At 36.1% G+C, this 24,824-nt stretch overlaps 1 protein-coding gene and 1 non-coding gene across 5 annotated transcripts in view; both read right to left on the reverse strand.

Moving 5' to 3' along the window:
• Ipo8 (importin 8) overlaps window positions 1–24,824 on the reverse strand; it is a 96,902-nt gene that overhangs the window by 43,403 nt on the left and 28,675 nt on the right. For all 4 annotated transcript variants that reach the window (XM_087200019.1, XM_021236572.2, XM_004855062.4 and 1 more), the window contains 12 exons: window positions 18,524–18,680; window positions 15,152–15,310; window positions 13,900–14,056; window positions 10,905–10,994; window positions 9,052–9,146; window positions 8,356–8,440; window positions 5,386–5,520; window positions 3,635–3,734; window positions 1,305–1,381; window positions 927–1,043; window positions 369–458; window positions 53–218 (listed from right to left, as the gene is read on the reverse strand). In XM_087200019.1, coding sequence (XP_087056145.1) covers window positions 53–218; window positions 369–458; window positions 927–1,043; window positions 1,305–1,381; window positions 3,635–3,734; window positions 5,386–5,520; window positions 8,356–8,440; window positions 9,052–9,146; window positions 10,905–10,994; window positions 13,900–14,056; window positions 15,152–15,310; window positions 18,524–18,680 — 1,428 coding nt within the window. The remainder of the gene's footprint in view (window positions 1–52; window positions 219–368; window positions 459–926; window positions 1,044–1,304; window positions 1,382–3,634; window positions 3,735–5,385; window positions 5,521–8,355; window positions 8,441–9,051; window positions 9,147–10,904; window positions 10,995–13,899; window positions 14,057–15,151; window positions 15,311–18,523; window positions 18,681–24,824) is intronic.
• On the reverse strand, window positions 4,178–4,284 carry LOC147821465 (U6 spliceosomal RNA). The gene has a single exon (XR_015446995.1). It is a non-coding gene; the product is annotated as a U6 spliceosomal RNA (small nuclear RNA).

The raw sequence follows: 24,824 nt of genomic DNA on the forward strand, positions 1-24,824 counted from the left end.
AGATCATTCCAAAATATAAAAAATAAACCCCCTAAGCAGTGCTTTGGTTTACCTTGTATCTGGTTAGAAATTAATGACTGGAGGGCGAGGGCAGCCTCAACTTTGACAGGCATCTCCTTATCTTCAATCAGGCTCTTCTTTGCCAATTCCACAGCAGTTCTCAGGTTGAGCTCATTATGAAACTTCAAAGAACTAAATGCATGAAGCACCCAGCAGGACTATGAAAAGAAAAGTAGGAAGCTACTGGGATTGTGGCATTCTGCAATAATGTCACATATATGAGAACTTCTTAAGGAAACATATTTATGTCAATAATTACCTTACAGATGAAGGCTTTAAGACATATAACAAATGCGTGGAAAACTTACTCTAGCTCGAAGATATCCCAGGTTAGACAGTAATAGTGGAAACACATGGTTCTGTAGAAATAACTCAATTTGGTCCTTGAATAAACTTTTCTGTCAGGAAAAAGAAAGTTCAGCTTATCAAAGGGTTTTTCATATGTCAGAATCATTTCCTAATAAAGATTTCCATTTAATATACTTCTATCACAATTCTTTAGATCAATTTGATACTGATTTTTGTAGAAATAAGAACACTAATGTTATTTTGTATCCTTTTTACACAGCACTAGTTTCATACTGAAAAATCGACAGATCAAAGCCAAATTTTCTTTTCAATTAAAGAAACAGGCAAGAGGAAGAATATTTACAGTCAATAAATCATCCAGAAGTAGTCTCCAGTTTTGTTTTGTTTTGTTTTGTTTTTTCTGGTACCAAACTCAGGACCTTGTGCTTGCGAGACAGGTGCAGCACCACTGAGCTAAATCCCCGGCCCTCCAGTTTTAAATTATCCACAACTTTCATACATTTATTTGCCCGTGCTTCACAGTTTTATTAAATAAATTAAATTTTGATAATCTTAACCTTCAATAAAATCTCCGCCAAGGAACCAATCACATGCAAGGCCCCATCTTTCTTCCTAGGGTCAAAGTTCGGGTCTGTGAGGATTTGGTAACAGAACGCCATCATTTTTGGCAACACCTAAAGAAATGGAAGAATCCATTTTCAAAAGTAAAGCCATTTTAATGTGGTTTTTTTTAAGCAACTATAAGCTCAGTAAGGACAATTTATTAAGAAAATACAATAAAAGATACTTCACCTTTTTCCTTTAACACGGAAAAAGTTCTTAAAAGTAACAAGTTATAACTATTAACAATATGACTTTTCAAATACTACAAACACAGAATATCAAATCAACACAGGTCATCTTTTAGTCTGCATTTTAAGAAGGTAACTACGTACCTCTTTCCTTTTCTTTGCAGCAGTATATAGAAGAGTCTGGGCTGCTGTAGTGGGAGAAGCATAATCTTCAAAAATATCTAAGATTGCAAAAAGTTAAACCATGTTAGTAAAAATATAGTTAATTATCATACAGATTTTAACCCTAACTGACCATCACTCACACCAAGGAACACATCAGGCCACATGAGGCTGGTTCACAGTGGAGAGCAGCTGTGGACATCTCAGCAGAGCGCTCATGCACAGAGGTGCTGCTCAAACTCTCAGGTGTCATTTGAAAAACTGGTGAGAGAGGACTTTCAGAAGGGCTTCAGAAAGTGGCAAGAGTGATGGGGTAAGTATGTTCTAAATAAGGGGGAGTATAATAAGGGGGAATTAACGGTAATGGCATTGTTGTATTACAAATGTATTACATTTGTTTTAATTTAAACATTCACTGTGTATTTTGACAGTACCTCTGTACCAGACAGCAAACTATGATTTTTACAGCACAAGCTTATATTATGATTTTAGTTACTATGTATTGTCTTATTCAATCCTCCCAATATCATTATCATTATCATTACCTGTCTATTTGGGCTTTTTTTTGGTACCGGGGATCGAACTCAGGACCTTGTGCTTGCAAGGCAGGCGCCTGAACCACTGAGTTAAATCCCTGGCCCATCATTACCTGTTTTATAGCTAAGATACTACATCTTAGAGAGGTTACATAACCTGCCCAGCATTATACAAGTAAATGGCTACGCCGGCAATCATATTCAGGCCAACTTAACATCAAAGCCTGAACTCTTTGTCAGTTTTTACCAAATCATAGTACTATTAGGGAAAATGGTGAAATTTATCAAAGGGTATAATAAAAAGAAAGAATAAATAAAATAATACTATTAAATAAAATAATACTATTAATATCAATATGCATATTGTCTTACACACATTAATTTATGCAATAGATAATATGCATGTTGTCTTTGTATACATAATTGCAAACAACAGAAATATAAAAATACAGTAATTATTCTTTCCTATAATTACTCATAAGCAAATACACACATCAAACAATGCTTACTGCATTCTAGTCCAAAAAAGGAAATGATTAAGAAAAACGCAAACTAGATAGTCTTGATTTACTCATATTCTCTTTTAAACAGTCAATAAAATGTAAATTCCCACTGTTAATACAGAAAACTTTTAATTACTCCATTTTTTAAAAACTGAGATACTACATTATCAGATATGGTAAGTGAAACAGTGGGAGTTTCCTGGAAGCTAAACACACACACAGATACTAGGAAAAAGATAAAACACTAACACAATGCCTTACAGACACGAAAAACTTAGCTCATGATTCTGCTCTGTCAAAGCAAACTAGGAAAACAGAGGCATGAGGAAAGGAAAATAATAAATTTTGCACGAGAAATTATTTTCTAAAGAAAAAGGTAGAATGGAGAGATAAAGCAGATAGTGAATGCTATTACCCATTCATTTGCCTTTCCTGCACTTATTGTCCCCAGAAGAGGCGCCTCCTCACTTACTGAGTCAGGTCACACAAAGCACTCGAAGAGTACTATCCCATAACCTGGCATCCACACCAACGGATTTAACTCAGACAGGTGGAGGCATCAGGCTCCAAGGGACAGCACTGCTCTGTCACAGTGCCTTGGGCATGCCTTAGTTACAGTTCCAGCAATCATTTCAACATTTTTTGAAGGCACTCTAGGGAGGAATACGAAGGAAGAAAAGAAAGAAAAAGAATGCAAAATAAAGCAAATTAAAGTTCCTGCTCTCTGACAGCTTCTAACTGTAGAAGAGCCAGAAGTACACAAATTAACGTTTTGCTATTACTGGGGTTAAAAGGAAATGACTCAGATAACCCATGTAGTAGTTCAACAGCTCTAGGAAGATGCAAGCTAAAAGGACCCCCAGAGACACTGCATACAGCCACGGAGAGAAATCAAATTCCCTTGTGGGATAGTTTGTTCACAGGAAAAGAAGAATTGGGATCCACAGAGTTGAAAGCAACCTGATCTACAATGGAGAATCCCACAAGCACAGGAAAGCCTGGTCCCTGCAGATCTGCACCACAGCAAAGTAATCAATGGCTCCATGAGTGCTTCAGCCCCCAGAAGGAAGGAGTAGGTGGCTCTTCCTCTCTGACATCCACAGGCCTCAGGTTCTTTGGTTCAAAAGAACATCAAACTCATGAGTTCCAAGAGTTTATCATGTAAAACAGAACTTTGGGAATTTAGTGAATAAAACCAGCTTAAAATTATACATTTAGTTATATGACTTCACATATCTGGGAATGAACAAATAAAATAAACCATCTCTATTACCAAATTTCATCCTTATGTATTCGTATGGATCTTCTTGCCATAGCTCCTCATCTTCATCTTTATAGCACATCACAGAAAAAATCACGTCTTCAGAGATTTCCTAAGATGAGAAACAAAACAACAAATGGCACAAAGGGTACAGACTATTGAAACTTGGGGACTGCCAACATGTATTTATGGACAACATTTATGGTGTGAGTTTTCCACTTATTTTAATGCTTCTTTTAAGCCTGAATGCACTACAGTGACAGTGGAAGAGCAAGAGCCCCTGAGAGGGCATGGCATTGAAGAGTTACAGTACTCTTTTTGAACAGCAGGTGATTAAAAGCACAGAGAAAGAGACCATGTAAACACTATTCTTTGAAGCAACAACAGGGATAATAAAGTTTTACTAACAATTCAACATTAAACAGATGTTGAGTTCCTTAAAGAAGAAAATATCAACTCAGAATTATATTTACTGTTAGATTTCTTATTTTTAAAATTTCTAACATTTCCATTTTGGTTGTAAATGCCAATATATGAGCAATATTAAATTTTTTTTTAAATATAGAATACGTCATGAATTTGCATGTCATCCTTGCACAGGGGCCATGCTAATCTTCTCTGTCTTATTCCAATTTTAGTACATGTGCTGCCAAAGTAAGTACTAAAATTTAATTTTCTTTTTCCATTTTCAAAAAACTACTTGACAACAGTGCGCTTCAGGGAAAAAATTCCTAGCCAGCCGTCCCTCTGTACACTGCCACCAACGTTCCATAGGCCCTCTATGCTCTAGTAACTACTTATATAAAAACAGGAGTGTCTTTTATTGTTTACTCAAATTGAATAATTCTAAGAAAAAAAAGTCAACCTAAGGGTTGCTTTCTTATTCCTACATCACAGCCATGTAGAAATAAGGCCAAAGATATCAAGTGGAGAACAAACACTATCACTACTCATTCTTACTTTACAGAGATACAGGAAATAAACTCAGTATTTTATTAACTGCATAGAATTACTATTAGATCAAAGTGAGTAGGCAAACAGTTATTAAGATGTTCACAAAAACAAAATAAAGAGATATTATATCTGTCAGATCTTTAATAAAATAACACTAGCCAAACTCTACCCACATACCAAAGGCAAAGGGAAAGAATTTTTCTTGTCACATACCATCTTACAGAATTTAAGAACTTACATTTTAGAGAAGATTCAGATCTTAAATGGCCTATAATTTTCCATTCTCTATTTCTTTAAATAGCAATACTGAATTCTATCTTTAAGTAAACAGTTGGTATAAAAAAAGAAAATTTTTAATTTCTGCTATAGAACTTAATTGTCTAAAGAAAGGCATAGAAACTTTTTTGCTCATACCTACAGAAGAAAATGGTCATGTATCAGATATCATTTTCTGCAAAATACCACCTTAGTGAGGCCCCACTGACAGTTTTCAAAATTCTTTCAAAATTCTTCATTTAATCCTAGCAACCTTTCGATAAGGGTAGAAAAATACTACATGCCTTAACAGAAAACAAACAGGCCAAACGAGATTTCAAACATGATCAACTGAATCCAAGTCTTTCCACTCACAGAATCATCTCAAAGCTTAAATTCCCAAGCCTTTCATATCAGACAGAAAACTACTCATTAGAAGTTATTAACAGAAATAAAATTATATTAAGCATAAAATATAAGATTGGAAGTACTTATATCTAGAAAACCTAATTGAACAGAGGGATAATTTTGGAAAGCTGCTGTCTGTACACTACCTGTATGTGTGGCTTCATCTGTTTCCAGGTTACAGAATGCACAACCCCTTGGTTGAGGTAATTGAATGCTTGCTGAAGAACACGGGGTGCAATGTATTCTTTCTGTCTATATTGATCTAAAATTTTTAGTAGCACCTACAGGAAAATAGGAAGAAAAAGATAAGAGAATAATTATAAGGTTAAAAGAAGTAGGGAACATTTTAAGCATGATATAAAATCCAGACAGAGATAAAAATTAACAGATTTTGAGGGAAGTCAGTATTTTGTGAGAAAGCTCACATGGTACTTTTAATATATGTCCCTGTTATACTGAGCTAAGGGTATCTTATCACAGTTTCTAGGTATGTGTCCTGTCTGACTTGTCGAACTACTCAAGAAAAATCTAAATTCTATTCTACTTCTAGCTCTCCAGAATAAAGTAAGTCTCCTGTTTTTAAAAATGACAGATGTGATTGAATAAACATTTAAAAACTTCCATATAGGACCAGGGATTTAGCTCAGTGGTTTCACCACCTGCTGCACAAGAGCAAGGACCTGAGTTCAATCCCCGGTACCAAAAAATAAAAATATTTTAAAAAATAAAAAAATAAAAACTTCCACATAGCAAGAGACAGAACAGATTTTATTACTTGATACAAAAGATTCTTTCAGATTGAAGAGAAATGTTATTTTAAAAAACTGTACTTGTACCACTGATTAGCCCTCTGAAAAAAAGTTAAATTAGATCCCTAATTAAACTTCATACCCAAATAAACTCCAGATGGAAAAATATTTCAAAAACAACAAAATCATAATAGTTCTTAGAAGAAAACATTGGAGAATTTTACTTTATAATCTCAGACCACAGAAGTTCTCTGTAAACATCCAACAAGTGAGGAGTTCTCTTTCTCTAAGGCTGACTAAGCAGCTGTGTATAAGGAGAGAGCCACACACAGGAGCACAGTGTGGGCCAGAGGCCATCAGGTAGAGGCAGTGCTACTGCACAGCCCAAACCCTAGTCTCCAGCACTTCGCTGCCTCAGAGAACTGCCAAATCTTTCAAAATACATACAAAATTTTATAAATTCAGAATATGAATTGTACTCAAGTAACATTTATTCGGGTTTACAAGATTTGTTAGAAGTCCTACGATCACCTAGAAACTCCTTCCTCAATGAATTCTAAAAAATAATACCGACCATCACTCTTCCTAGCACAGGTGTGGCTCACACAAAGTGGAGAACAAAAAGTAGCTCACACAAAGTGGAATGAACAATTCTTCACAAGAAAACTATTTTTAAGTATCAGAAACCTTTATCTTAAATAGCCAAGTACAAAGGATTTGTGACAAGGATACAATGGCATGAGATTTATTTTTAAATATATGTTTATATGATACTAGAAAAATCCTACTGAACACACTTCAAATGGACATCAACCTTGGATGCTTAATGGAATTTCACAACCGCAGAGGAACAGAAAACAGGGCTCATAGGCTCCCTGATTATCTTGGTATCCACAGTGAATTACTAAATAGATCATTTTATTCACTATTCACTAATTTTCCCTAATGATTTGTCCTTTGGACCAACAAAATAATTGTGAGGAAATTATAGCTAGTTTTCCTGAATTGTACCATAGTACTTTTTAGACGTGTTCTAGTAGCCAAAATGATGGTCCATAAACAGAAATACTCCACCCTAAGGTGCCAGGCTAAATGTACTTAACTTTGTATCACTGACAATAAAGATGTGTGAAAACCCCAAAATACTCCTTTATCATTAAAGCCATTGCCTATGTCTAATTAATCTTGGTCCTGGTACAGCAGGTAGTTAATAATTAAGTTTTGTTTAAATATAAACAAAAATATCATGATCCAAATGGCAACACTCCTCTATAGTTTTGAACGTCTTTAAATATTTGTATTAACTTAAGTTTCTCAAGAACTCCTAATTTTCACTAGGGAAACATTTCACAATGTTTCCCAAATTCTGTACTTACACACATGTGTAAGTTTTGTTTTTGTTTTTTGGGAGTTGTTTTTTTTTCTTTTTTTGTAATGCTGGAGATTGAACCTAAGATCTCACACATGCTAGGCAAGAGCTCTATCACTGTGCTACATTTTCAACCCTTTTTTTATTTTGAGATAAGATCTCACTAAAGTGCCATGGCTGGGCTCAAACTTGTGATACTCCTACCTCAGCCTCCCAAGTAGTTGGATTACAGGAGTGTCACAGCAAGCAGCTTAAGATGCATCAATTCTCAGTTGAGAGTCTTAACATCTAAGCTCAACTACTCTTAAAAGAGATCAATTCATGTTATATAAAACTTTTAAGATAAAAGTATAGACAGAGGTGAAGCTCCTAGCTTCTTGGGACACTGAGACAGGAGGATCAGTTTGAGGCCACTTGGGAAACTCAGTAAAATACTGTCACCAAAAAATGGTAATAATAAATATAATAAAATAAAATACTGCCTATGCAGCTTAGTAGCAGAGCAGGCACAACCCTTAGACTCTATCCTTAGTACTGCAAGAAAAAAAAAAAAAAGAAAGAAAGAGGCAAAGCTCAGAGACATAAAAGTTTAAAGAAACTTGTAAGAGGTCAGAGAGTTCACAGGTGAACCCAATCTAACCTAACCCCATTTCTGCAACTTAGAAGGTCTGGGCCACAGTCTAGCAGTCAAGCATAGGCAGTCCTGGGGCAGCTCCCTTGCGACGTTTGATAATAGAACTAATTGCACTGTATTGGTTCCCAGAGCAGCCATTTCATCCTCTACAAATGTGTAATGAAGTAATGTGTTTGTGATCTACTTTTTTGTTTGTTTTGTTTTGTTTTTGGTACCAAAGATCAGACCTTGCGCTTGTGAGGCAGGCGGCAGCACCACTGAGCTACATCCCCTGCCCTGTGATCTATTTTTAAAGTCATAGAAATGGCTTAACTACCTCTTCAGCAATAATCATGCTTCTCTTCCAAAAGCATATGTGTATTACCTGCTGAATTCCCACTGCATAGGTTTTCAAAAAGAATTCAGAAAATTCAAAGTATTCTTTTGTGACATTTCCTGGGCTTCCATACCTTAAAATTCAAAGATAAAATGTTTAAAATGTGAAATTTTAAAACAAACCGTGCTCACTCATTTAAATTAATCATTAAAAGACATATTTTCTTGGGGCAGAAAACTAACATTTTACCCTTTTTCAAAGCCACAAAATGAACTCATGGGGAGCTATACTTATGGCTATGTATTTACGTACTTAGGACCTAACTATACTTACACATTTCACACAAAAACATTGCTTTCTAAACCAAGAGGCCCTAAAGGACCAATATCAAGAATGAAAATGCTGTATCTAACATGGAACAGATTTCTTTCAATAAATGCTTTTAAAATTAAGATTTTTCTTAAGGAGCTAGTGGCCTTGCACCTTCTTGCATAATTCCTGGATATTTCCAATGGACTGACTTGTTATTTTTCCATATTTTCATATAGAAAAATAGAAAAGATAGAAAGCTGCCCACCTCATCATCTCAAAACCAATGATCACAAGCCACTTTAAACAGAAAGTGACTCCTTCCCCTCTACAGCTTTAAAGAAAAATAATCATATACTGCAGTGCAACAAGAGAGCTATTCAGTTTTATCATCCACAGTCCTGAGTTAATATAATAAATATAATAAAGAATTACCGCTCAAAAAGACGAGCTACAATATGCAGTGCCCACTTCTTACACTTCCACCACACCAGTTCTGGTCTATCATCCTCGTCAATCTGCAGCGTCTCCTAAGACAATGAAAAACACCAGATCAAATTTCTACACAAAAACAATTTATGTGAATAACAAAAGTAAAATAAATATTTGTACAGATTAAGTACTATTAAATATGAGGCTAGATTGCTATGCAAATGCAGATTCTCACTTTACAGACACTATGTAGCAAATTTCAACTAACCAATGCTGCTCTTCACTTTATCTCCTATCTTCAAAAGGATCAAATAAGTAGAAAACAAAATACAAACACCACAGTCCCTTAATGACACTCTCTGAGATGAGGAAACAGTTCTACATTTTGATGTAAGCACCAGTAACTCAATGTTATCAAAATTCACTGGACCATTTACCAAATTTTGTGTATTTATGTATGTACCTTAAACCTTCACTTTGTTTCAAGAAAACCCACAATGGGGTTGGCGGTGTAGCTCAGTAGTAGAGAGCGCTTAGCCCTCGGTTCAATCCCTGGTTTCCAAAAGAAAAAAAAACTACCTTTTAAGGTTGGCTTAAATTTTAAATATGAAATACAAATGAGAAATACAGTGAATGTTTATATTTTTTAAGATACATTACAGTAAAAGGCACATCACCTTTAATCTCTCTCAAAATGCAACCCCTCATTTCAGACACACTTATCCCATCGTTCCTGCCACTTTCTGAAATAGTCCTGCAAGTCCTCTTTCACGAGTGTCTTTTAATTGTGATGTCCTGGCTGCCTTGATGCCCTGAATCGATTCAAAATGTTTCTCTTTCATGGTCATTTTGACTTTGGGGGCAAGCAAAAGGTTGCACAGTACCAGATCCAGGGAATGAGGTGGATGAGGACACTGTAGTGTTTGTACAACCCCACCTTCTGGTGGATGGCACTCAACAGCAGTGTTCACTGTATTTATCACAGCTCATAAAGACACAAATGAGGACTTCCAGAAGTGCTTCAGAAAGTGGCAAGAATGATGGGATAGATGTATTCAAACCCAATGGGGAGTTCTGAGGGAAATTAATGGCAATGTGTCTTTTACTATAAAATTTTAACTTAAGCATTCACCATATTCTTCAATCACCCCTTGTATGTAAGTTAATTTAATAAATGAAAAACAATATCATTACTGCAGATAAAAATGAGAAACTATCTTTTACCTAAGAAATAGGCAAACCTAGAATTAAGTGTATACTTATGACAGCATCCTCAATCACTGCCCATTAAAGTATAGTTCTAGGCATTTACCCAAAGAAAATAATCTAATCATGTATGTGCACAAAAATTTATAAACATCCCTAGAGTTAAAACCCTGAAAAATTAAAAACCTAAACATCCAGCAAATGAAGCATCTGATAAAAATGACAATGTATAAAAAATATGAAAATGTTCATCTTAGATGAAAAATGAACTTCGAGATACCTACATGTACTGTATCTACATGTACTATTTTTACAAATATTATATATAAATGCAGAGAAAAGAGACTAGAGGAGAAATTATTGTCTTAAAATTATTTTTCCACTTTAGTAGGAATATATTCATTTTTTTTAACTTTTGCCTATCTAAGCTTACTAAAAATGAGTACAGTATTATTATTTTATTAATTAGTTTTGTTAAAGTCGGAATTGTTTTTTGAATAGCAGGCTGGGGTGATGAAGTCTACCCTACCATGGCTCACCACCTGCTTGGTGGTACAGTGCTCGCTAAACCATGCACGAGGTTCTTAGAAGAGGGCCCCAAACCCAAGTTTCCCAGGCCTCTCAAGGAAGAGAAAAAAGCCCTGCCTCACCGGGGGCACTGTCCGGTCAATGATGGTTCGGAAGATCTCCATCCATGTCGTCATTGTTTGGTTATTCACCAGTTGAAGAGGCAATGCATACTACAAAACAGAACAGCACAATCGTTTCTCCTCTCCATGAACTTGGTGATTTTATCTATATTAGAGTGTTAAGTATATAGAATAACTAATGTTTGAGCATAAAAATAATAATTTCATGATTTAACTTAAAATTTAACTTAAATCCATACACATATATATTTTAACTTCTAAAACTCAGACATATATATGCTATGATTTGTTTCTCTGGGCTTTTTAAAATGAAAAATATTTTTAATGAAATTCTCATTATTCTGCATGAGATTGTGGTGAGTGATTTTTACCATTTACTCCTCTATCAAACTGTTCATTTTAACCACTTTGATGAAAACCCTCACTTTATTAAACACTCACGAGACCCCTTCTCCACTACTTTCCTCTGCACTGTGGCATCGTAAGCACAGTCTGTACTGCACATGCACACACCTCCTCCCCTGCTGCAAGTGACAAGAGAGGACTGGGGGGCCCACCCCACTCATTCCACGTGTGCTTGCTGCACACTGAAGACCTAACAGTGAGCTAGTCAGACACAGTCGGTGCCCCCACAAGGCTTACACCCCAGAGCTGGAAGAAAAACCACATAGAAGCACAAAGGGAAGGAATGGTAAAAGATAAAGGCAGAGGGCCAAGCGTTATGGGTTAAGAAGTTTACAGTCCATTCCAAGTGCCCTGGGAGAGGCATCTGAACTTGAGATAAAATTCAGAGGAGCAGGCTGAGGGATAGGAAGAAAGGGGCAATTTCTGAGATAAGTATGAAATATCCAAGAGTCATGTACAGATAAATGCTACACAGACAGAATCAATCTCACTTCTCAGACTTTTTCTGGTACCTGGGATTGAACTCATGACCTTGCGGTTTTGAGGCAGGTGCAGTGCCACTGAGCTAAATTCCTGGCCCGACTTCTCAGACTTTTAGAAACAATTCCTCCACCTCTTCTTATACTGCTCCATGTTTTACTTACATTATCACTATAATGGGGTCTCTTATAGCTTTTTAAATTATTGCTTTCAGAGGATTGGTGCATAAGAGATTACCAAAATAGTTTCATATGTTGTGGGTTTTTCATTGTTTTTTATAGGTTTTTAGCATATATATAATAGGTTGAGAGAAAAATTTTAGAGTTTGGCTTTTTAGCAGACCAAGTAGAGGAAGAGGCTTTAAAACAATTACTTCCTCAGCCTTTGTCTTTATTGCCTGATTCCCAGCTATCTTTCTCCCAAAAGAAAAGGCAAGTCTGGCCCTAGATAAATGGACCACTTCTGCACCTCATGGCCGAACATCTTGCTGAATAAAAACTTTGCCTCAGGGTAAAGCAATCCTCCTGAGGACAATTTCTAAATATCGCTTTCATAAAGGAACCATACATCTTCCTTATTTTTTTTAAAAAAGATGGGGCAATATATTTTCCTAGTACAGTGGACCCTCGAGTTACGACTGGCCTGACATACAAACAACTCGGGTTACAACCAGAATTTTAGTTTTAACTTACAAAAAAAGTCGAGTGACAAGCCGGATGCTGGCCCCTTGTGCTGAGATGGTCTCAGATGCAGATTGAACCCTTGAAGAGTTCTGGGAGGAACATGACAACATCCTTTCCCGTGTGGGGTTAAGTGAGAAATCCTAGGCCAATATCTAAGGACACTGAGATCTGCCTGTATCCAGGAGAGAGATGATGAAGGCTGTACAGAGGAGCCTGAGCCTTCATGGACCACCTTGAGTTACAACCGGCCCTCGAGAATAAATTGAGTTTGTAAGTTCGCAGTCCACTGTAGTCTACTTTCTTCTCTCAGATTTGCCTCCTTCCAAAAGGCTGACCTGTGGGCCTGGGATTTAGCTCAGTGGTTCCAGCGCCTGCCTCTCAAGCGCAAGGTCCCGAGTTCAATCCCAAGTACCAAAAACAAAAAGGCTGACCTGAAAAAAAATATTGCTTAGATTATCTCTATTAAAAGTTTAAAAGATGAAGAAGATGAGACTTTAGGTACGCAAAGGTACCTAAGTGAAAGCATAGAACAGATCTAAACAATCTCAACTTTCTAACTGAACAAAGCTATCCTTTTGGCAAAAGGAATTTAAATAGAAAATATGTGAGTTCTGATGTACTCATTCTCAAATGATTTAGGCTGATAACCAATTACTCTTCCTAATCCAGACCTAAATAATTCACCAAGTCCTTTAAGAATTCAATGTTAAATATCTTTGCTTTTCAAACATATTATCTCTATCTTCTAAGTATTTTCGATTCTCATGTTAGTAGCTATCATAGTTTTCAGATAAGAAAAGAAGATATTTTAATCAAGGAAAATAAGACACTAAACCTTCTTTGTTAGCTTTAGGTTGGATGGAAGACAGAGAAACTGTTATCAATATGATTTCCCAATAAAAAAAGACTCCTTCCTTTTCTCCTATAATGTGTGTCATCATGCAACTTAAGCTGTGTAAACAACACAGAGTGTACTTTCATAAAGTGAAATTAGCTGTAACATCACTAGTTATGTAGCCTGACGGATGCTTGGAACAAGTAATTCAGACACAGGTTTTGCTTTTTTTTTAACTTTCTTCCTTATTTTTTTTGGTACCAGGGATTGAACTCGGGACCTTGCACTTGCGAGCCAGGTGCTGGAACCACTAAGCTAAATCCCTGGCCCCAGACACAGCTTTTAAGGCAAGTAATCCTGGTTCATGTTCACCCAAGACTTCATACACACTGAGGTGACAGCATAGACTTTGAATCTCTCCTCTGCTGCCCAAAACACTGAGCAATTAATTTCTGTGAATATCATAAAGGTTTTTTTAAAGAAATATCTATGAAAAGATACAATTTTTAATAATAATTGACAAGTACTGAGCATTTTTGATGTGTCAGGTAAAAATATAAGGCTCATGTCTGTTTTTGGAATAGAAACTCACCTGAACAAGTGCATAAAAGATCTTCAGAATCTGTTTCTGTAGTAACACAGAATAATGGGAGGAATCCGGAAGGAGTTGCATGATCTGTTGCTGAATACGTGGCAGAAATATCTGCATTGCTGCAATAAGAGGCTCTCTTTCTTCTGCTTTCTTATATCTACATGAGAAAGACAAAAAGAAAAGTAATTTCTTCCCTCTTCCTCAACAATCTATAAATAATGACTGAGAAATTTTAATTACATAGAAACAAACAAATAACAACAACATCAAAAAAGCCAGACTTATATTCTGTTTGTAGTGTGGAAATAGTTGAAAGGAATTTTAAGAGCACATTTCCTTGTTTTAGGCAAGATACCTAAAATCTTTCTAGAAAGAATAGCTTAAAAGAATTGAGGACTATTCTATAGCTTTCTTATGTAAATTTATCTAGCATTTAATTTTCATCAAACCACAATTTTTCTATAAAATATAAGCTGACATGCTAGTTTCAATGGACATTCATGTTATATACCAAATAATATGGGGAGAATTTTCTTATTTACCCTATGTTGAGAAGTTAACAGTTTATAAAGTGCTCTTAAATCACTTTAATTGCTATACATCTAAAATGTTCTCTAAAAATATCTACAAATAGAACATGAACTAACCAATTCAATATAGAAAAAGCTATAGGATTTTGTATGCAAAGGTATCAATCCTATTGAGAAACCAAAAAACAGTATTAAATGTGATACTAGTCCTCCACCTCCCAAACAACTTTTATGGAGAATGTTACTAACAAAGAAACTGAAAAAAAACTATTTTCTATCTTGCATCCAGAAAGATACCTGATTTGATTTATTTCAAATCAAATGTTCTGATATCTCTACATCATAGTTTCCAGGATAAGCTGCTAGTAAGTAAATGATGTTCTGAAACTAACAAATTTGAGAAGCACTGCACAGTATTATGTCACTGTCTTGGAAATCAGCAATATGCACTACAAAGTTAAAGCCTCTTTAAATAACTGCAGTCAAATGGTCTGGGGCTATAGCTCGGTGACAGAGCACTTGCCTCACACACACAAGGCCCTGAGTTCAATCTCCACTAACACACACATGTGCACACATACACACACACACACACACACGAAAAGAAACGCAGCAAGTAAATATGTTTAATTGTGTTTAATGCTACATTTTCCAAGCTAAACTGATTCTGCACAACACCAACAAAGGACCCCTCTATACAACTTATTTCCAAAGTTACTTACTCATAAGTCTTCACCAGTTGATATAGACATAATAAACTGCCAAGCCAGCTTCCACTGTTCTGTGATTGCAAGTAATAGTCTATCTTGTCAACCACCGCTGGCCAGTGACCAGGAAAATCATGTTTAATGATAACACGGAGACACATTGTTAACTGGACTCTATAAGGTGAGGGGAAAAAAGGCAAAATTTAAGTAGTTACAAGTATCATGTATCGAAAACCTCTGATATTTTACATAAAAGTGTTCTTACCTCCTATTTACCCGTATTGCAGCTACAGTCGTGCATCACTTGACAACCTGGATAATGTTCTAAGAAATGTCTCATGCAGTTAAGTTGTGTTAAGTGCAGTTAAAGACTGCACTTTCATAAACCAAGATGGCTACCTCACTACCAGGTGATGCAATCTTGACGGACCACCACTGTTTATGTGGGTGACCAAAACATTACTATGCAGCTCTTGGCTGTATCTACATGGGATGGGAGGAAAAAAAATAGTCCCATATAAAAAAAACTCATGTCTTCATTTATTGAAAATAAACAGAATGGAGGATATCTTAAAATGAATGAAACCTCTCAAACTATCTTATCCTAAAGGCAACTTTTAAAAAAGTGAACATAAATATAAGTTTCATAAAAATTTCAATACAGTGACTCTACTTCAGCTCTGTAAAATTTCTCATCTTGCTATATTTTGTATTTTGGTAATCATACCCTAAAGGAGAGGAAGGCAAAAGCATGTTATCATTTCACACAAACCTAGTCTACAGATGGTAGGAATAAGGGATACAGAAGCCTACTCACTGCAGGACCCTCTCTGTGTGCCAAACATGACCACCACCCCTCATCAGCCTCAGCCAGCCTAGTGTGCTGAACCTGAGACACAACTTTTGTTCTTTGAGCATGAGAAAGAAGTATGTATTAACTAAGCATCTCTGGAGAGGAAAACTAAGAGCCATTTTCAAAGGAATAAATGAGAAAAGCAACAGGAAAGGTATGGGCAGAAAAAGAGAATATGCCTTTAGTGAAAACACAAAGAGGTAAAAGATGTTAGCTCATAACACTTAGATCAATTATCATTTCCTTAGTGAGACCTCCACTGTATTTGAGATTAAAAAGAAATGAGGAAAAACATCCCTTCTACAAACTACAATCAATATTATCACTAAATATGTCCTACATGGTCATTTGCAATTGGTAAGAAAATTAACCTGGCAAAAAGGATTCTACAGTGCAAAAGAACAAAAACTATTCAGTTGAAGAGCCAATAAGTTTGATTCCTTATATTGCAATATGTATTAGAAAATTTTCTTTCCAATGTTTTTAAACAAAGTTGGAGAATAAGAAAATCAGCCTCCAAGGACAGTTACAATTAAGCCATAAGGACACAGAAGAAGCAAAGCCACAAATAACTGTGTTACATAATAAAGACAGAGATCCCTTTTGTGCCATAGTAACCTGTCCTTAAATGAATAAGTCATATTTTTATGCAATAAAATGTGGGGAGACTTTGGCCAAAGGAGTGATTGATATGAATGGGAAAAGGAAGGGATCTTGGGAACAACAGTTCCCAGGCACCTGGAACACATGGTTAAGTTTAGAGCAGATCTGCAAGACAGCAGTCAGCAGAATCAACAATAATTATTCTCAGAGATGTTTGCTTTGGCTATTTTATCCCCTCTGCCCTGATAAGACTACTTGAACTAAGTCAACATGTGTCATGTAACAAAGCACCCCATTTCTCCCTTTCCCCAACCAAAACTCCTACACAAATGTTGCAAGGACTTTTCTTCTATATCTTTGTTCTCATGTCCTTGAGTTACAAATAAATGACCATGGAGGTCTCAGCTCACTGCTGTTTCCTGAGGCTTTCTCAGGCAGAGAAGCAGCCCCTATGGGTTTCTCAGTGATTGATCCAAGTCTCATCTCTGAGTAATCTTTCATCCTCTGTGCCACCACTGTCACACACTGCAACAAAAACTGAAGCTTTTTTAAAATTTCATCATCAGTCCTTTCTCATGCCAAGCCAAGCAAAGGATGGCCCTTCATGTATCACTATGTAGAATCATTGGAAGATTCAAAGACGTCATAAATTGTAAGAATTTGACAAGAAATGGATATATGATGTTATCACAACAGGGGTATCAGGGCCACAACTGGCATTTGGGCAACCAACGAGAACAATGGTGATTTTTAACTATCAGAATAACTGCTCAATGTCTGTTGTTCCTGTTACCATTCTCCTCAAACTTCTTTCCTTTTTTATGCTTATATCATAATGTATAGTAGACACTCAGGGTTAAAGTTCTAACTAACATCTTAATAATCATATTCCCCTACCACTGCTTTATTGGTTTGCCCCTCCATTTTCAAAAGAAACTTGCTAGCTCATATTTTGAATAGGCTTTGTTTCTCCTGTTTTAAGATTGCAAAATCAGTGGCTGAGGGTGTGGCTCAATAGTAGAGTACTTGCCTAACATGTGTAAGATCCTAGATTTAATCCCTGGTTCCACAAACACCAAAAAAACTTCTCAGTGTAGGACTGCAAAATTGATATGACTCTACAGCTATGTTATCCAACACAGCAGCCACCACTAGCTCCATGTGCACACTTCAAATGAATCAAAATTAGGTAAAGTACAGTTCCTATGACTAGCCACATTTCAAGTGGAGAAAAGCCACCTATGCCACATGGCTAAAGGCTGGACAGCAAGAATAAAGAATGTTTCTATCACTGCAGCAGACAGTGCTGCCCGACACATCTAATTTCATCTATGAGTTTTAAAAGCTGATGTCAATTATTCTAGTTTACACGTACTCTATCCTATCTCCTTCAAAGAAAAGGATAATCAGTTCATAAAATATGAATAAAAATATAAATAAAGGGTGATGAAAAGTGGTAGGTGAGAATTCCCAGAACCAATCTCTATTAATCAAAGTAAAGAAAGGCAGACAGTAAAAAAATCAAGGGACTATGACTAAGAATTCAGGCTATTCTCTTTGCAAGGATTTACATTTTGGTTAAGTGTGATTTCTACCTTACCTCTTTTTATAGCAATTTATGGCAATTAAATATTTTCCAAAATATTTTGAGGCAATTAAAAATGCAAAGATAAATAAGTAAAATAATCTTCTTTGAGTGTTCATCTTCATTATTATACCTCTTTAAAAAATAAACTTGAGGGCCGGGGATTTAGCTCAGTGGTTCCGCTGCCTGCCTTGAAAGCACAAGGACCCAAGTTCGATCCCCAGTACCAAAAAATAAATAAAAAATAAAAAAATAAACTTGAGGCTGATGATCAGATCCAACAGGACCCATCCCCAATTCCAAGTATTTCATGCTTCCTGGTAACCACATATAGAGCATAACATACCTCACTAAATCAGGAGACCGAATTATCCCTTCCACAATATTATCACGTATCTGCTGGCGATCATTTTCATGAATGTTGAATGGAAAGACTGCTTCTCCTGGTGGAGGTTCTCGGTCTGGCCAGTACTGTGTCACCATGTTCTTCAGATAGATAGCAGCTACATTTGAGAAAAAAGTTCTAATGTGTTAGTATCAGAAAAATGGCTTTAACTCAGCTTTACAGAGCATGAACGGCTAAATTCTTCAGTGTTAAGCATGGAAAACCTTAGAGGTATCAATAGCAAGAGGTAAAGTGGAAATGAGCAAGAATTTAAAGGTTTCTCTTTAACTAGTCTAAGCAGAAACATTTTGTTAAATCAACCTCCAGAGCCTAAATAACAAAAAAATTATCTAGGCATAATGTATGTATCTTTAGACTAAACACAGGTGTTCTAAACCAGACCAGATGAGGTACACATTAAGATCGTAAAATTACACTTCTCACAGCGCTGAGTTGATGACAGGTACAGTTCTACTTCTCTTCCTGTAGATTTTATTGTTATCCTGCACTACCATTTTGGAATTTCTATGGTTTTTAAAGAATTGGAGGGGCCAGGGATTTAGCTCAGTGGTTTCGCCAGCTGCTGCGCAAGCAAGTGCAAGGACCCAAGCTCAATCCCGGGTACCAAAAAAAAAAAAAAAATGTGAGAAGTTCTGGGCCCTCAGAAGGCCTTGGGAAGACAGATGGTCCTGATGTCTGTGGCAAGCCCAGATAGAGAAGTTAAAAATAACTTCAGAAAGCTGTTTGTTGTTCCCACAGTGTTGTTCCCCAGTGGTCCCTTGAGACTCTCAAATATTTGCTTGACATAAGAATAGATAAAAGTAGCTAATCCTTTAGAAGCTTTAACAAAGACGATTTAGATAAAATGTATTAAGATTAAACATGCACAGATGGTTCTTTAGATGTTTTATGTACTCACAGTATAACTGTGGTTAGTTGACTAAAACTGTAAACTGTTAATGATTGATGTATCCCGCTGAAAAATGTATAAAAGAAAAATACTAACAATAAACCTTGCCTTAACTCCTCATGGAGCTCTGGTCCCCCGTGCCCTTCTTTTAATAGGTTTTGTCAGATACTGTCTTCAGGTTCCAGTCTCCCACCGAGGAGACCCCAACAGATTTTTATGTAATTCTTTTGAAATATTTATTCAAATATAATTAGTAAGAAAATAGACATTAATCTTCAAATATTTTTGGAAAATCTCAGGAAATTTTTATCTGTTTATTGCTAACAAAATCCATAAACAATGTTTTCTTCCTATTCTTTAGGGGTTTTTGGTTTGTTAGTATGAGTTACAACACCTGGCTCCTGTTCCTTTCTAACCACCTTCAACTTTTAATAAAAAGCTTTTGAAACAAATAAGCTGAAATACTGCTACAAGATTTTTTTTTTTTTGGTATTGGGGATCAAACTCGGGTCCTTGAGCTTGCACAGCAGGTGATGAAACCACTGAGCTAAATCCCGGCCCCCCTTGCTACAAGAATTTAAGAGGAAATGTGAAACTTTCTAACTATCCCAGTTGAACATTGAATGTAATTAAATATATATATTCTTACACTCATGTGAATAAAGATATGACCCATAAAACATCGTAACTTTAAGATTCCCTGCTGCCCCCACCAACCCTTCTTTCACCCCACTTTTGTTTGTGGTTTGGGTTTTTTGGTTTTTTGGTACAGGAGATCGAACTCGGGACCCTGAGCTTTCGAGGCAGGTGTTGAGCTAAATGCCGCCCACCCACCACACTTGTTTTGGTTTTTTTTTTTTTTTTGGTCAAACTTGGGACCTTGCACTTGTGAAGCAGACGGCAGAAGCACTAAACTAAATCCCCAGCCCAGCCCAGCCCACCACACCACACTTTTAACATAAAACTAAATGGGTTAGTAAAAGCATTGCCCCAGGGCTGGGTTGTAGCTCAGTAGTAGAGTGCTTGCCTAGCATGAATATGTCCCTAGGTCTGATCCCAGTACCTCAAGGGGAGGAGGAATAATTATACAAGAGTATAAACCAATATGCTCTGCATTGGCTAAAACATAATAAAAATTTAATGATACTATAAACTTGACATTCTATATGCTCCTCTTTTATTAGTTTTGACTCATGAAAGATCTCTGTAAAGATTTCACCTAGGATTTCAATTTGGGTAAAAAACCAGTAATAGTAACCATATTAATAATCTTTGTGTTAATCTGAGGGATTTTGTTTTAATTTAGACCAAGCGCTACACTTAGTACCATCTTTTATCTCAATATAATTACTACGTTCTATAACTGTAATTGGCAGAGTACACATTTACTAAAAATGTGTAGACAGTTCAAAATAATGAATGAATGAATGATCTAAGGATATGAACCAACCTGTCAATAGTTCATATTGATTTCATGGAATTAATCTTTGGAAAAAGGACAATCAACTGAGGCTGGGGATTTAGCTCAGTGGTGCTGCCACCTTGCAAGCACAAGGTCCTGAGTTCGATCCTCAGGAACAACCAAAATTAAAAAAGGAAAATAAACTGTATTATACAAAAAATCATTTCAATCCCCATAGGACTAGTCTTAAAAATAAAAGCAAACTTCAGACAGCAAAGATATAGGCATGGTAAAATCATGAATTTATTTATAATTATATGCTGTTAATTTTATAACTAAAAATTGATTTTATTATGGGTCACCATACAAGATAGCTTGTTATAAAGGCACACTGATTTGTATATGGTTAAATATATATATAATTAAAATTTAATTTAATATAATAATTTGAGAAGAGAATATTAATTATCCTTACAGATAATTATGGATTACTAAGGATAATGAAGGAAAAATACCAAAGATAATAGTAACCATATTAATAATCTAAAAACCTCCCTTAAATCATTTAATTCAAATTATCAATTTAATTACTTGTCAAAGCTGAAAAACAAAACACTAATATAATCCAATTCATAAAGTATTAAATTTTGTTTTCCTACAAAATCCACTTAACCATTTTATGTATCTTTTAACTTTTAAATTTTATTTTTATTTAATATTTGTACTTTTTTACAAAATATATTATAGTAATTCAGTACACACAATTCATGAAATGTAACACATGAATATAGTATATAATAATCAAGTCAGGATAATAAGCATTTCCAGCTCTTTAAACATTACCCATTTTCCTGTGTTAGGAATTTTGAACTCTTCTAATCATCTTGAAACCTATCATGGATTGGCCTTGTATTTTAAGACAAGGTCTCAGGATGTAATACAGGGTGGCCTCAAACTCTCCATCTCCATGCCTCAGTCTCCTAAGGGCTGCAATTACAGGTGTGCACCACCACAACTGGCCTATCAGAGTGTGTTTTAACCTATACACATCTTACTGTGCTAAGGAAGAACCAGAAGCAATTCTGCACCCTGGGTTCTGGTCCCCTTACTGAACTTCCATCCCCGTCCCCCTGCCCTTCCCAGTCTTCAGTGACCACTGTTCCATTCTGTTCTTCTGTGAGACTAGCTTATTAGTTTCCACAAAGGAGAACACTGGGCATTTGTCTTTCTGTGTTTGCTAATTTCATTTAACATAATGACCACCAGTTCCTTCCATGTTACTACAAAGACAAGATTTCATTCTTTTTTACAGTGGAATAGTGTTCTGGTTTGGGCCTGGATATCCCCCTAAAGCCTCATACAGTCAGAGGTGGCTGAATCTGGAATGTGTGATGCTGGGATTAAAGGTGTGTGATTACTAAACCACTACACCTGAGTGCTCTAAGCCAGGTAGTCAGAATGGGATAAAAGGGGCAGAAAGATGCTATTAAGGTCTCTTATTGTTTTGCTGTCTTCTGCTGCCATGAACTGTTGCCCCTCTGCCACCCTGCCCTGGAGCCAGCTGATTATGGACTGAAATCTCTATGAACTATAAGCCAAATAAAGCTTTTCCCCTTTAACTTTGGGTGTTGGGTATTTTGTCTCAGCCACGAGAAAAGTAAGTAACACAAATAGTATTCTATTTTGTACAGGTGCCAATTTTTTTTTATCCACTCATCTATGAAAAGGTATCTGGGTTGATTCTGTATTTTAGCTACTAATAAACATAAATAAATAAGCATGGAAGTGCAAATGTCTTTCTGGAATGATTTAATGTCCTTTGGATACATCCCCAGCAGCAGCCTTGTTAGATCATATGGTATATCTATTTTTAGTTTTTTGAGGAATTTCCACAACTGCCATAGTAGCTTTACTAATTTACATTTCCATCAACTGTAAAAGAGTTCCTTTTTCTTTTTTTTTCTTCGGTACCAGGGATCAAACTCGAGACTTTATGCTTGCAAGGCAGGCAGCAGAACCACCGAGCTAAATCCCCACCCCCAAGAGTTCCTTTTTCTCTACATTCTCAGCAACGTTTGTTTTTGTTTTCCCCTGTGGTGATGGGAATGGAACCCAGGGCCTCAAATATGCGAGGCAAATGTTCCACCACTGAACTATGTCCCCAGTCAATTTTTGTCTGTTTGCTTTTGATTTTGGGGTTTGTTTGTTTTGTTTTTTATTTGGTTTGGGGTTTTTTTGAGACAGGGTCTTGCTACAAGCTGGCCTTGAACTTACTAAGCAGCCCAAGCTTGCCTCAACCTGGCAGTGATCCTCCTGCCTCAGCCTCATGATTGCTAGGCCATTTTTGTCTTTTTGATGATAGCTATTCTGAGGTGCAATGATATCACGTGCCTCAGATTTGTATGAAGTGGACTTTCTGAAACATACACATGCCTCTCTCCTTCTCAAACACAGTGAATCATCACCTAAACTCTACTCTCTGGACCCAGAAACAGAACTACAGAAGTAGTCTGGGTTCTACAAGCTCAAAGGGCTGAGAAGGTGCTGTTACAAACCTGATGAAGCAGAATGCCATGCTTTTAAGAGGTCTTTCTAAATCTGGTCACCTTTTTCTATCATAATTTATTTGGTCACCTTTCCCTAACCTATTAAAAGACTAAAAAACAAATATGTAAACTATAACTAAAATAAAATTAAATACATTATGAGGAATAGCTGAGAAACTACCTACAAATGAAACAGTTTTAATAAACATGTTTCTTGAGCTGCTTCTAACTGATCAGCATCCTCCTTCTATTTGTTTCTAGTTACTACATTTTAGAACACTGAGCTTGGTCTTAACAATCTGATTTCGACTGCCTCACAAGCACAAGGACCCAAGTTTGATCCTCGGTACCAAAAAAAAAAAAAAACCCACCAATCTCTGATTAGATAACTGTAAGCTAAATTTTTTATCATCTCCTTATCCATATTTTGGACATACAAAAAGTAAAAATACCAGAAGAACAAAAACCAAGCAGGTTACAGAAATGGAAACCGTGCCATTTTTTTTCTCATTTCCAACCCTTTTAAAAAATTATTTTTATTTTTAGAGACAGCCTCAATAAGCCACTAAGTTGCCCAGGCTAGCCTCAATCTTGAAATACTTCTGCCTTAGCTTTACACAGAGCTGGGATTCCAGGTGTGCACCACCATGGTCAGCTCCATGATGTTTTTCAAATGATGACCCCACATCAGTCACCCTGATGACTTCTTCAGGACTAATATAATGCCCTCAACCACCAGTGTTAAATTCAAAACTATGCCTCGTCCCATAGCAACTCCAAAATGCACTATAAAGAGTTATTTCTATAAATAGGACACACGTGTAAATATCGAATAGTTTCTCTGGTGTGAAAACTCAAAGTGTAAATAAGGATGAAATGTATAATTGATAATTGAAATAGGAAGAAAAGTTCTAAAGAGGTAGGGGAAGTGGAAGGGGTAGGGGAAAGGAAAGAAGGGAAAAGAAAAAAACATAAGAAAAGGAAAAAATGGAAAGAAAGTCTTTGTAAATAGGGAAGGGTGGAGGAGTTGAAGGGAGGGCAGGGAATGGGGAAAAAATAAGAACCGAGATACATCATGTAAAGGTACAAGATCCCAATGATGAATGTAACTGTACTGTATACCCTAAAATGTACCAATAAACTTAATTTTTAAAAAGTTATTTCTAAACTTTTTTACTTGTATTAAAGAAATTTTACAAAAGGGCCTCTTTATACGTAAGGAAAAAAGCTTGGAAACAAAAGTGACTTGAGATTCCCAATCACAACTCTTGCATTCCATATCTGAATTGGGCTTCCTTCTTTGCACACTACATAATATTAATGTCATTTTCAGAACGGCCCACAAGCCAAACAAACAAACAAAAAAATCAAGAAAACCAATTGTCAGAGCTAAAAAACAAAATA

Source organism: Heterocephalus glaber, unplaced genomic scaffold (assembly GCF_053883595.1).
Source record: "Heterocephalus glaber isolate CG9 unplaced genomic scaffold, H.glaber_assembly_v1.0 deba00001733, whole genome shotgun sequence".
NCBI lineage: Eukaryota > Metazoa > Chordata > Mammalia > Rodentia > Bathyergidae > Heterocephalus > Heterocephalus glaber.